This window comes from Akebia trifoliata, chromosome 1 (assembly GCF_017979445.1).
Source record: "Akebia trifoliata isolate Shusen 1 chromosome 1, ASM1797944v1, whole genome shotgun sequence".
NCBI classification, from domain to species: domain Eukaryota; kingdom Viridiplantae; phylum Streptophyta; class Magnoliopsida; order Ranunculales; family Lardizabalaceae; genus Akebia; species Akebia trifoliata.
The window spans coordinates 17,217,484-17,231,380 of NC_141375.1; the positions used below are offsets into that span (position 1 = coordinate 17,217,484).

Consider the following 13,897-nt stretch of genomic DNA (forward strand, 5'->3'; position numbering starts at 1 on the left):
CTTAGAACTCATTGATCAGGTCCCAAACCCCCCACACCTCCTTGAAATTAAAAAGAAGAAGAATAACTAGTGATAGAGGTGCATAGTTTCACTCAAAAAAGTAAACAAGAAAAGAAACACAGAGAGAGGTTGTTTCTGTGCACACGCTTCCTCCCATAAATAAAGGAAGAACATGTGAAAGGGAAAGTTATAGTGGAGGGACTGTTTATAAGCTTCTTAGTCCTTCCCAAATATAAAAAGAAGATTCCTCCTCAAGTACTCATTCAACTCCAGAATGACAACGCCTTTTCAGGAAAAGAAGTGGTGAGTTATAAGAATAAGATGAAGAACATACATTCTTTTCAAATACTTTTTATATAAAAAGTTCAAGTGCCAAATCCCAAAATCCCATCCTTGGGATTCTTGTAATTTCTACGTAGGATTCCTCGACCTCCTTTTATGCCGTCGTTTTTGGTTTCAATGAAAATTTTCACTTAGTGATGAAAGGTCTAGGAGCAGCTTACCTTAGGGCTTAAGAGGTGAATGCCTTAAGACTTCCAACACGATTGGAAGTGAGAAAAAATGGTTGAAATAAACTACATGAAAGATTATAAGACTCTTGCTAATATGTAGAGTACACAACATATTGAGTTGCATCACTTGCATGCACCGCATAGAATATCTCCTTTTAGAAAAGAAAAAAAAGGGAATTAATAGAAGAAAAAAGACCAGCAAGAGCTGTCCTTAAGGCTCTAGACATGAATGCTTCAGGCTGCCAATGTGATTGAAAGTGAGAAAACGGTCGAAATGAAGTATTTGAGCTATTTATGTAATTAAACCAAAGATTACAGCTGTTTTGCTAATATGTAGAGTACGCAACATATTAAGTTGCATGCACTGCCAAGCCTAGTGCCGTAATGCCTTGCTTTTCACTGTGTACACAACTGCTTGATGATTAGCCTGCCTAGGCAGTAGAAGGTTGGCTGGGTGACTCTTTGAGTACACCAGTACATGGAACTGTTGCCATGTTTGAATGTTTTAAGGTTCTCTTGGAAGACCCTTAAGGACAATTATCACTTGTTACTGATATCATTTGTTCAGTTGACAATTAATAATTACACCTTTGTAAACAAATTTTGATCGTTTTCATAATATTTATTTCTTCCCCCCCCCCCCCTCCTTTTTTCCATGTCTGTTAAAATTTTATGATGCTGCACGATTGTGGTTGGTGGAAGCTCTACAAATGCTGCATACTATCTGTGAAGGCAGGAATTTCCCCAAGTCTTGTTCTTGATAATTGTTTCTTATATCTTTTTATTTTAAATATGACATCATCATGTCCATGTTCTGTGTCTATCTCAATGTCATCCACACTCCTGTAATGTACCAAATCTAGACTGTGATTGTTGTTCCGGTGTAATGCATCAATAACCTTCCTCATTTCTGTCGTCTAAATTTTAAAATTTTATTATCCGTTCTCGACTCTCCTTCTGGTCAAAAGTTCAAGATTTTAGGAGCATAATAGATCCTTGAACAGATTTAATATTTTTCCATTTCATGTAAACAAGCCGTATTTAACTTTATCTTTGCTATGTTGCTCTTTGGTATCTTCCCTGACACATTTTTCACCGGGTTCAGAATGAGAACAGATTCACTGATAACTCATCCCTTCCTTTTTTTATCTATCTTCATGATTCATCATATCTTTGTCCAATTCTAAACTGGTATCCTTAACCCGCTGAAATTTATTAGTTCAATATGTAGAAAACTGGAAAATTTTCTCTGGTATCCAATAGGGTTAGTGCAATTGTTGCTATAATTAGTGAATAAGGGCCAAGGAGTAGTAGCTATACCCCTGTAATTTTGGATTTTCTTTAAAAGAAAACACAAATCTTATGAAGGCCCCTCTCTCATCCTTGTTGTGGACAACATGTTCATCCGTCCAAACACCCAATATCTGTTCCATAATGATAAACTAAGTTAGCTTGTACATATAGGGGTTGCGATTAATGTGTTTTATATGCAAATAGTTATCTTTTTTTTTCCTTTCTTTCTTTCTTTCTCTTCTACAACTACTCAATATAGTATTCTTTTGAACCCATCTCAACAGGTGTACTTTGGAAAAGACAGAAAAGGAAAGGAACATAAGTATGGGTGTAAAAGCTCGTCAAAATTCTACAATTCTCCAAGGTTGGAGGTGGGGGAGATAGATACCAGAGCACCATTTGAATCTGTCAAAGCTGCTGTCAGCTTATTCGGTGAAGCAGCCTTCTCAGGCTCAGGGGAGAAACCCATCATTAAAAAATCAAAACTTCTTCCTACAGAGGTATTTCTGATAGCAAGTAACTGGATTTATAAACTTATTTTTATTATTAGCATCTATATTGTAGAACCTGTGATTAAATTGGTATCATCCTTAGTAGAAACATATAACGGATTCCTTCTTTTATAATCATAGATTGAGGAATGCGTATCAAATCTAATTTTGTTGACAGTAGATATGGAAAGGGCTGGATAAAACCCTTTTTTGGATTATCCAGATAACATTAGAGACATTTCTCATGTTTCATGCCAAATAATTGAAACCCATTATAAATTCCCATGAAATTCTCAAAGTTCTAAATATGGGGTCTCTGGATTTTCATAAAACTGGTGGAAGTTTCTTCTTTTTCCACCACTCTAAACTGGTCACTTGTATCTCCCTACGTTGTTATTTGATTTGATAGAATTTTGTTGAGTTTTTAATATATAAAAAATGTTGTGCTACCTTGATTTTTGAAAAAGTAAGTTTTTTGTCTTTTTGTGAATAAAATTTTATGTTGAATTTGAATTTTTCCTCCTTTGGGTTTTAGTTTTACTAAAATTTGAGTCTTTGTCTTTGGTTTTCTTCCTTTGAGTTTTAGTCTCACGTGGATTAGGAAGAGAACTTGAATTTAGTTTTTAAAAAGATTTTTTGGAACTTGGGTTGGACCCCAAGGGGTACCTAAGTTTTTCCCCCCAAGGGGGGGAACTCTCCTACATCGAGTCAACTCAAATTAAACACACACACATGTGCGCGTTCCGAGCTGAGTCGAGTCAGGCGATGTAGTGTGTGCGTGCGTGCGAGCGGGTGGGTTCCTTTTCTAATGTCTTAACATTATTTTTATTTCAGATTTATCTCTTTAAAACCTTGTGTCCATTTTTCAAATTAAAATAGTATTTTTAACTATCCGTGACTCTTCAGTTACACCATTTTATCTTCTTTAAAAAATCTTAATAGAACTCAGATTTTTTATCTCTTTCTTATCTTTTTTATACTTAAATCTAGGCAAGATTAACGTGGTGTGAATCAGAACTCTTAATTCGAAGCAGTGAGTTACGTGGTTAACAGAGGTTTGACTGGACTGTTGTATCTTGGGGGTGTAGTGTCCAAAATCTACCTGCTAAGTTTGTAGAGGCGTGAAACACCTTAAAGAAAGCAACTTTGTTTGTCTTATTCTGGTTTAAATCGAATTTTTTTGTGTATTTTTATTTTCCAGCAATAACAATTTTAAGGTGTAATCATCTCAACCAATTATCCATGGAAAATATAGAAACAAACACTTCTGCTCCGTCTGAAAGCATCAATAAATCATTTTGATCCGTTGAATGCACTTTAAAGGATGGAAACATAAGATGTTCTTCTATCTTACAACTATGAAAGTAGTTTTCGTACTTAAAGATGATCCAATTTGAGAAGAAGAACATGAACCAGGAAAACCTTCGCAATTCGTATATGGGAAGAGCCAATTTTCTTTGCAAAAATCATATACTTAATGACCTTGTGGATGATATCTATGACTACTATGCTGCCCTTGAATCTGCAAGAGAAGTTTGGGAAGCGTTACAGAAAAAATATGACACATAAGAGGTTGGATATGAAAAGTATGTTATAGGTACATATCTTAAATTCCAGATGGTAGATGATAAATCCATAATTTCCCAATCCCATGATTTGCAGAAAATTGTTCATGAAATTTTAAATGAGGGCATGAAAATTGATAAACAGTTTCAAGTAGCTGATTTGGTAGATAAATTGTCATCTTGGAAGAATTTAGAAAATTTCCCTTTGTCATAAATCCTAGGAATTTTCTATGGAAAGTTAGATAGTTCGACTTTGTATAGAAGAAGAGGCTTGACTAAAAGATCAGAAGGAAGAAAATTTTTCTTCGGCAAGAATAAACCATGTTTATGATAATAAGAGCAAGGTTCATTTTAAGCCAAATAAGAACATGAAGAAAAATTGAACCCAATATCCAAAGCCATCACAACAGCAAAACAAAAACCAATATCCCTCCAAGAAACCTCTTTTGAGGCATGACAAAGATAATAATTTGATTGTTTGTTTTTCTTGCAACAAACCGGGGCATTTTGCTTGGAACTGTTGTACTCGCAAATTTGTTCTTCAGACCAATGTGACTAAAGAATTTTTTGTGGCCATGATATCAAAAATAAATATGATGAATGGTTCCGAAGGATGGTGGGCAGGTACTGGAGCATCTAGGCATGTTTGCTATGATAGAAACTAGTTCAAGAATTATTTTCCTTTTGATGACAAAAATGTGTTGTTGGGGGATTCTCATTCTACTAAGGTACTTGGTATTGGGGAAGTCGAGATAAGGTTTACTTCAGGAAGAACAATGCTTCTAAAAGATGTATTACATACTCCTGAAATGAGACGATTACACTTTAAAATTGTTGTTACTGAAAAATAAGAATACACAAAAAATCTCGATTTGAATCAGGATGAAGCACATACTAAATCGCTTTCTTTAAGGTGTTTTGCACCTCTGCAAACTTAGCAGGCAAAATTTTGACACTACACCCCCAGGATACAATAGCCCAGTTAAACTTCTGTTAACCACGCGACTCGATGCTTCGAATTGAGGGTTCTGATTAATACCACGTTAAGCTTACTCAGATTTAAGTATAAAAGAGAGAAGGGGATAATATGAGAAAAACCAATATAAAAAATATGGGTTTTGTTAAGGTTTTTTAAAAGAAGACAAAATGGTGTAACTGAAGAGTCACGAACAATTAAAAATACTGTTTTGATTTTAAAAACGAACACTAAGTTTTGAAGAAACAAAATTTCAAATAAAAATAACGTTAGTCATTATAAGAGGAACTCACCCGCACACACCACACCGCATAGCTAACCTAACTCAACTCGGTGCGCTCGTGTGTGTGTTTTAATTTGCGTTGACGCGATGTAGGAGAATTCCCCCCTTAGGAGGAAAAGCTTGGGTGCCCCGTGGGGCCCAACCCAACTTCCAAAAAATCCTTTAAATATTTGATTCAAGTTTTCTTCCTAATCCATGTGAGACTAAAACTCAAAGTAGGAAAACCACAAAGATTCAAAATCTAACTGAGACTAAAACCCAAAAGTGGGAAAATTCAATTTCAAAATAGAAATTTATTCACAAAAAGTACAAAAGACTTTTACTTTTTCAAAAATCAAGGTAGTACACAATTTTTTTTTTTTTTTTGAATTAAAAACCAACAATCCCGCACTTATTTTAATGTACAAAAAAAAAAAAAAAAATTCCAGACAAAATCAACAGAATCATGCTTAAATGAAAGTGTCTATAAATTTAAACTTTCACATAGTGAAGATATATTCAAAATATAAGAAACTGGGTGATTATGTCTTGAACTCAATAGTTTTGCCTATATAAGAATACACTTCACACACAATTCTGACTGGTGTGAACCTTACAAGCTAGCATGTTCCGGCCATGTGCTTTTATCCCAGTATTCATAAGTATGTTAGAGAATTGGCCCTATATTCTCATAGTATGTGGCCTCACATTCATTCTTATATAGATGAGAGTGCTCTTTGTAGCTAATCACTCCACTTAAAAAAGTAAGCTCTAAACCTTATTAAGAGTATTTATAAACTCGACCTTCCTTTTTGCTTCAACATATCATGCATTTTTTTGTATAGGAATGGGCAAGAAGATATAACTTTTCCTTTGAACCTAGTTCTTGGAATCTCCAGTCTCTAGGTAGGGTATCCATCATAGGTGACTCAAACGGGCTTCTGTTCCATTTCTGTATATGTATTCCACACATTTCCCTTGCTAATCCTTTAGTCAAGGGGTCTATGAGATTATCTCTAGATCTTACAAAATCTATGTTAATAGTACCATTTGATAACAATTCTCTTATAGTACTGTTGTTTTGAAGAATTTGTCACGATTTACCATTGGAATAATGGTTATGTACTCTCCCAATTGCGGCTGTACTATCACGATGAATTAGGACAACAAGAACAGGCCTATCCCAGATAGGTATGTGAGACAAAAGTCTACAAAGCCAACTTGCTTCCTCACTAGCTGAAGCCAATGCTATTAGTTCAGACTCCATTGTAGACTGAGCTATAATTGTTTGTTTCTTGGACTTCCAAGAAACTACTCAACTAATACTGAACACATATCCACTAGTGGCCTTAGAGTCTTCTGAAACAATATTCCAATTAGCATCGCTGAATCCTTCAAGAACAACGGGAAACTTTTGATAGTGAATGCCTAAGTTAATAATTCTTTTCAAATATTTCATTATTCTACTTAAGGCATTCCAATGTTTTGAACTTGGATTACTGGTAAACCTGCAAAGTACTACTACTGCATAGGCAATATCAGGTCTAGTACAATCTGTTGCATATCTAAGACCGCCATAATACTAGCATATTCTTGTTTATTCAAACTATCACCATCATTAGGATAATCTAACACTAGGATCAAAAGGTGTACATACAGGTTTACAGTCAAAGTATTTATATTTCTTCAATATATTTTCAATATAATGAGATTGATCTAATGAGATTCTGTTAACAATTCTAATTACTTTAATACCCAAAATTACATTAACCTTACCTAGGTCTTTCATGTCAAAGTTATTGGATAATAGATTCTTGGTTTCCTTAACCAATTCTAAACTAGAACCAAAAATTAAAATATCGTCAATATATAAACATGTCATTACACATATTCTATTATCATAGACATGCATTTATCACTTTCATTTATTCGAAAACCATTAGAAATAACTACTTAGTCAAAATTTTCATGCCATTGTTTCGGTGCCCGTTTTAAAGCGTATTAACGATTTCATCAATTTGCATACCTAATGTTCTTGATCAGGATTAATAAATCCTTCAGGTTGATCCATGTAAATTTCTTCTTCTAGATTACCATTTAAAAAGGTTGTTTTAACAGTATTTGATGTATTATCAAATTATGAATTGCAGCAATAGCTGTTAATACTCTAATGGACGTTATTCTAGACACAGGTGAATCAGTACCAAAGAAATCAACGTTTTCTCTTTGTTTGAAATATTTTGCTACTAACCTAGGTTTATATTTTTCTTTAGTTCCATTTGGTTTCAGGCTTCCTTCTAAACAAAGCCGGATTTCAGCAAAACATAGGGGATGATCAATATGTAATAACTAGAAATGGAACTTTTTTAGGAAAAGGGTATGCTTGTGATGGTATGTTTAAATTGAATTTAGAAAATCCTAATAAAGCTTCTAGTTCTTCTATTTACTCTGTCTTCAATAAATGTTTGGCATGCTAGACTTTGCCACATTAATAAGAAATATGTTAGTAACTTGTGCTCCCTCCCTAGGCATAATACCTTTTTAAAATAATGTCACTTTTGAAAAATGTGAATCTTGTCAAGCAAAAATAAGCAGATCCTCTCATAAATCTGTTCAAAGAAATTCTCAATTATTAGAATTAATTCATTCTGATATTTGTGTGCTTGAAGGTATCTTAATTCGAGGAGGTGAAAGATACTTCATTACGTTTATAGTGATTGTTCTAAATTTACCTATGTTTATTTAATGAAACACAAAAGTGATGCTTTTGACTTGACTAAGACTTTTAGAATATGATCCCAAGAGGCCAAAACTTGGAAGTAGAGCTTCTGAGTGTGTTTTTATAAGATATGCAATTAACAACAGAGCTTATAGATTTTTAGATATTTCTAATAATGTTATAATAGGATCTATCGATGTAGAATTTTTTGAAGATAAATTTTCTTTTATATTAAGAATTAGTGGGGGTTCTAGGATTGAGGGAAATTTACATCCAGAGTTACCTATGCTTAGAATAACTGAAAATATTTATTCCAACATAGAACCAAGAAGTAAAAGAGCTAGAGTTTTTAAGGACTTTGGCTCAGATTTTGTCACTTCTATGTTAGAAGGAGACCCATCTTCTTCTAGAAGAAGCCTTATCCTCTTCCGATGCAGAATTTTGGAGAGAAGCCATCCATGATGAGATTGTGAACCTCTATAGATTAAGTTACATTTATCTATGATTTCTGTAAAGTTTCCATCAATTATGCAAAACCGGTTATTACAATTTCTTCTTCCTTTGTTACAGAGAGTGTTGGCCAAGGAGACACAGCTTCACTTGGCTCAAAAAGAACTGAACAAGTTTAAGGATCAGCTGAAGAATGCTGAAACTACCAAGATCCAAGCACTTAATGAACTTGAGAAGGCTAAAAGAACAGTAGAGGATCTGAACTCCAAGCTCAGAATAATAAATGAATCCAAGGAATCAGCAATTAAGGCAACAGAAGCCGCTAAAACTCAAGCTAAGAAACACGAAGAAACAAACTCTAGCAACCCCACAGAATTAGGCGGTGCTTGGAAACAAGAGTTAGATAATGCAAGAGAACAGTATACAGCTTCACTTGCTGAGCTTAATGCTGCAAAACAAGAACTCAGGAATATCCGTCAGGATTTCAAGGCATCGTTGGAAGCAAAAGCTGCTGCCTTACAAGAAGCAGATGAAGCCAAGCACTTAGCCGAGGTTAACTCAGAGAGGGTTGTGGAGATCTCGAAGGAGATTGCGGTTTCCGAGGAATCAATTGTGGACAGAAGCTTGCCTTTGTGCAAGCACAGCAAGAACAAGGAAAGATTCTATCCGAAAAAGATGTTCAGCGGCAGTCCTATAGAGCTGCTTTGGAAGAAGCGGGGAAGAAATTGGCATCTTTTAAAAGTGAATTTGATCCTGAGCTAACTGTGAATCTCGAGGCCAAGCTGGCTGAAACAACAGCTGAGATTGAGGGTTTGCAGAAGGAGATGGATATTGCTAGGGCTTCTGATTTGGATTCTGTCCGAACTGTGACTTCAGAGCTTGACGACGCAAAAGAAACGTTGCACAAAGTTGTGGAAGAAGAGAGCTTTCTTGGAAGCCTTGTAGAGTCTCTTAAGCTGGAGTTAGAGAGTGTGAAGAAAGAGCATTCCGAACTAAAGGAGAAAGAATCAGAAACTGAATCTGTTGCTGGGAATCTGCATCTCAAGCTCCAAAAAAGCAAGGGTGAGCTTGAGGCAGCTCTTGTAGAAGAATCAGAAGTGAGAAGTGCTTCTGATGAGCTGGTCGCGACACTTCAGCAGTTATCATCGGAATCCGAAAATGCAAGGCGGGAAGCAGAAGAGATGACGAAAAATGCAGAAACGTTGAAGGAAGAAGCCAAAGCAATGAGGATTACCCTTGAAGAAGCAGAGAAGAAGCTACGGGTTGCCCTAAAAGAGGCTGAAGAAGCAAAAGCTGCAGAGGCCCAAGTCCTTGAGCAGATCAAGGTTTTGTCGGAAAGAACAAGCGCAACCCGAGCTTCAACATCGGAGTCCGGTGCTAAGATCACAATCTCAACAGAGGAGTTAGAATCTTTAAATAGGAAAGCCGAGGAATGTGATAATTTAGCTGAGATGAAAGTAGCAGCAGCAAAGGCTCAAGTGGAAGCTGTGAAGGCAAGTGAAAATGAAGCACATAGGAAGTTGGAGACAAGTTGGAAGGAAATCGAGGAGATAAGTCAGCGACAGAGGAGGCTTTGAAGAGGGCAGATATGGCAGAAGCAGCCAAGAGGGCCGTAGAGGGAGAACTCCGGAGGTGGCGTGAAAGGGAGCAAAAAAGGGCAGCTGAAACTGCAGCTCGAATCCTGGCGGAGGCGGAGATGTCTTCGGAGTCATCGCCACGTCATGCTACAGCTCAAAAGCAGATCCAAGCAGAGAAGACTAGCGGCACTCGTAAGTTGGAGAAAACATCTGGGTCAAAAAAGGCACTTTTGCCCAATCTCAGTGGCATCTTTCATAGGAAGAAGAATCAGGTTGAAGGTGGGTCTCTGTCTTACCTCCCTGGCGAGAAACCCATGGGAATGTGAGTGTTGTCTTTCTAAAGTACTGTTGTGCACATTTTGTGAATGGTGAAAGAAAGAAAGAAAAAACAAAGACAATATTTATGGCTTGGTTGGTTGTGTATATGTGAGAGCAGTAGAATCACTTTTGTGAGGTGAAATAAGGAGACTAAATTTGAAGTTCAATGTTAGATGATTTTTTGTGATGGGTTTCTTCTAACAGCTTAAAATTTGAGATAACATCTCTGCAACATTGCAATAGGGACCCTTATTGGAAGAGTTTCAAGTGGGGCTCCACCCACTTTGTGATGAAAACAATATATGTGGATGTTTGGGTGGTTATTGCCAGGTGTATAACCACAGTGACTGACTACTATTTATGTAAATTTAGTAGTGAAATCATTTGCCAATCTGTTGTTCTTTTGTTCATGCAATTTGGTTTCCTTTTCTCTCTCTTTGTATCTTTTGATATTTTCCTATGTCCGTAAAATCTGTATTTCAAAACTGGCAGATCAAAATCCATGCTTCTTGATAAAGGATTTTGTGGGGATGGAAATAATTGACTTGTTTTAAGGGAAGATCTTGCTCCATGAGATTTTTTTTTTTTTTTTTTTTTTGGTGCTTTTTAAAGTGAGATGCTTAAATAATTTACGGAAATGTTCTTTGTGAATGTTTTCTTTAGATGAGATTAAATATATATTGCTACTGTTAATTTTTGAGTTTGTTTCCTATTTCTTTGATATGTCTCATCTTTTTCTTCAATAAATTTTAATATGTCTACCAAAGAAGGAAAGATGTTAGCTGCTAAATCTTTTGAGCTCATTAACCCAATCTTAACCCGATCTTGAAGTTCTGAAATTGGGTTGAGGTCGGGCTTGAAGTTCTAAAATTGGGTTGAGGTCAGGTTAGTTCAAGTTAGGTAATTTTTGGTAGTGGGTTGGGCTCATTGAACAACTCTAATTTCAATTTGAAACAAAATTTATATCTTGAAAAAGAAATACAACATATAAATAAAGAGTCGTGATAATCTGACTCCTCCACATGACATACTCATCGCCTCCCTTGACTAGGGGTGTGTCACATGGGGGAGTCAGGTTATCACCACTCATAAATAAATAAACTCAAATTGAAAGAAAAGTATACATGCAGAGGTCAAGATCCCTTGACTCCTAAGAATGACTCAAGAAAAAAACGTATGATCCCAACTCTTCAAATGCAAAATGCAATGATTGAGGTTTATCCTTCGGATAAGTTTCATCAAGATTTGTATTACCAAGATACTTATAAATCTCAACCATTGGATTTTACGTTTAAAGGGTTGGGATCATGTGTTTTTTTCATTAGTCATTCTTAGGAGTGATAGGATGCCAACCCATAAAGATATATTCCTTACTACAAATATATGTAGGAAGAAATAATTTTAAAAAAAATTTAAATATAAAAATATTTATATATTAGTATATAACACCGGTTCGAGTTGCTTGAGCCTTCAACCCGAATGGAGGTCCGATTGAGATATTCCAACACAGGCTTAACTCATCTTTTACATAACTCAGCCCATGCTCACCCATCAATTGGGTTGAGCACGAGTTGAGTTCGGGCCAACCAGCCCAAGTTGCAGCCCTAGTAAGCATATAAGAAGTTGTAACCTATTTTACTAGGTTCGGTAGTGAACTGTAAACCTAACAAATATCCTTATTCTAGTGAATTTTAGAGATACCCCATGGTTTCATCATAATAATGGAAATTACCCTTATAACCTCAAGGGGTTTGCTTAGTGGAAAGCCGAGCCTTGATAAGCTCCTCATGAAGGGTAGGTCAAATATTTGAAACAACACGAAGCAATGAATTCCTTGGAGCCACCCTCCAAGATCCAATTGACCCCCGACTCAGGATCTTCAACTCAACTAGTTGTGTGTAGGAATTTCCAAGGGGACAATGATTGTGGAATTAGTGTCACCCAAAGGGTGGGGATACCCACTAGAAGGAAAAAAAAAATTCCCTTACTTTATAAATGAATTGTGATAATTTGACTATCCCAAACTCAATTGACTACTTGACATGACAAGTTAGGGAACTGTGTATCCGGAGGAGCATAGATGTACGGTTCTCTAACTTGTCATATCAGGGTAGTCGATTGAATTTGCCACGCGGCTAGTTAAATTATCACAACTCTTTAGAAATCCCAAGATTTAGTCAATATTAAAGATACCTTTTTATTTTTAAATTGATGATATGCCCCTTGACTTGAATCTTCTTGGATGAGATTATTTTAAATGATTTAAGAGTCCGGCTCTCCCACGGTCGTTCGTGGGAGAGAAATATACGAACTAGTCCTATGACCATTGGATTTTAGCAAAACATATCTCGAGTTTTATAGTCACATCAGCCACTTGCCACGCTAGTCTCCTTCTCCCACAAACTCCAAACTAAAAAAAAAAAAAAAGAACCCCGAATGTTGAATCATTAGGGCTTGTCTCTCCAAAAATTACAACAACAACAACTTTTCTTCGTAACAAAAATTTCCAAGTTCTCTCATGTTAGGTTGATTCTCTCTGTACCCTAAATCTGTCTCTCTGAAATTCAAAGAATAATCGATGTGGGGAAGCAGATTTGATCATCTAAAGAATTGATTATTGAGATCAAGATGCGTGTGATTGTGTGTCTTTCTCTATTTTTGTTTCTCACAGGTTAGGAATTTCTGGTTGAATTCCTTACACAGAACAATCTATTCTGCTTCAGTTCTGTTCTTATAAAAAACAATCAAAATTTCCATATGCAAAGGTTCTAATGAGCCAAATAAAAACCACAGACATTCAATCCAAAGCACCTCTCTGAATAATTTGAGCTAGAGAAGAGTATTTTTGTTACCTCTTCTACGCTTTTCCTCTTTTCCTGTAATTGTCCTAAAGACTCGAAAACACGCCTCTCTACTCGCTCCTTGAACTCCTTCATTTCCAATCTCTTCATCTCATAAAACCTCTCCTTCTCCTTCTCACACTCCTCAAGCTCCTCCATTTCACTCTTCCAAACCCTAAACCTTCCAATAAAATAAAAAGATCAATTAACCAGCGATCTATAATAAACGTGCAAATGTTTTACCTAAATTGTTGGGCAGAGTTCTGATATTTGGTCTCGATGCCCTCGATTTCGGACTTGTGAGCTAAAATCTTGAAGCTCAATGCTGCATTCTTGTGCTCAAGCATTAGACAACGTTGCTCATGGATCTGATGTTGGAAAGCTTCGATGATAAGATCTGAGATTTCTTGGTTTGAAGTTCTTTCTCGGCCTACAATTTTCGGTGAATGAAGAACAAAAAATGATTGAAATTAGGGTTGAAAGATGTGATTGATTAATGTTGGGGAACCTGGAGGAGAGATAGCCTTTGATTTCTGGTTTCTTCCATTTGTTGAAGCCTTTCTTGGAAAGCAGATGGAAGCGCCATTGTTATTAGCAAGAGATGGAAAGAGAGAATAAAAGCTGTGATGGTAATCAACCTTTTTTCTTTTTGTTTTGTTTTGACTACTTTTGGCGGGAAAGTACAGCGGAGACGTCACAATATAATATCGTGGAATGGAGCATCATTCCTCGAGATTTGGCAAAAATCTTTTGGGAAAGGAAAATGCTAAACTGACACACTTCAACACTGGGTAAAACCTGTGCTGACGTGGCTATGGATAGAAAACCATATATTTGACAAATGGTAAAAATGACGTTCTAAAACTATAGCTGGAAGTTGGGCAGGCCAAACCC

At 36.1% G+C, this 13,897-nt stretch overlaps 2 protein-coding genes and 1 pseudogene across 3 annotated transcripts in view; 2 read left to right on the plus strand and 1 right to left on the minus strand.

The window, feature by feature from the left end:
- The window catches only part of LOC147410793 (WEB family protein At5g55860 pseudogene), a 21,320-nt pseudogene extending 19,331 nt beyond the window's left edge, over positions 1-1,989 (plus strand). The window contains exon 4 of the transcript XR_015178828.1: positions 1,977-1,989. The product of XR_015178828.1 is annotated as a WEB family protein At5g55860 pseudogene (transcript). The remainder of the gene's footprint in view (positions 1-1,976) is intronic.
- Positions 1-13,675, minus strand: part of LOC147410790 (cytomegalovirus UL139 protein) — a 63,704-nt gene extending 50,029 nt beyond the window's left edge. Inside the window, exons 1-3 of the mRNA XM_086440177.1 lie at positions 13,512-13,675; positions 13,247-13,433; positions 13,016-13,178 (exon numbers count right to left, since the gene is read on the minus strand). Of these exons, the coding sequence (XP_086296303.1) occupies positions 13,016-13,178; positions 13,247-13,350 (267 nt within the window). The 5' untranslated portion in view covers positions 13,351-13,433; positions 13,512-13,675. The remainder of the gene's footprint in view (positions 1-13,015; positions 13,179-13,246; positions 13,434-13,511) is intronic.
- Positions 2,093-10,486, plus strand: LOC147410795 (WEB family protein At5g55860-like). The gene is given in 5 exon segments (XM_086440165.1): positions 2,093-2,157; positions 2,160-2,305; positions 8,389-8,880; positions 8,883-9,816; positions 9,819-10,486. Coding segments are annotated over 5 exon segments (1,953 nt in total). The 5' UTR covers positions 2,093-2,129; the 3' UTR covers positions 10,172-10,486.
- Positions 13,676-13,897: the final 222 nt, after the last annotated feature.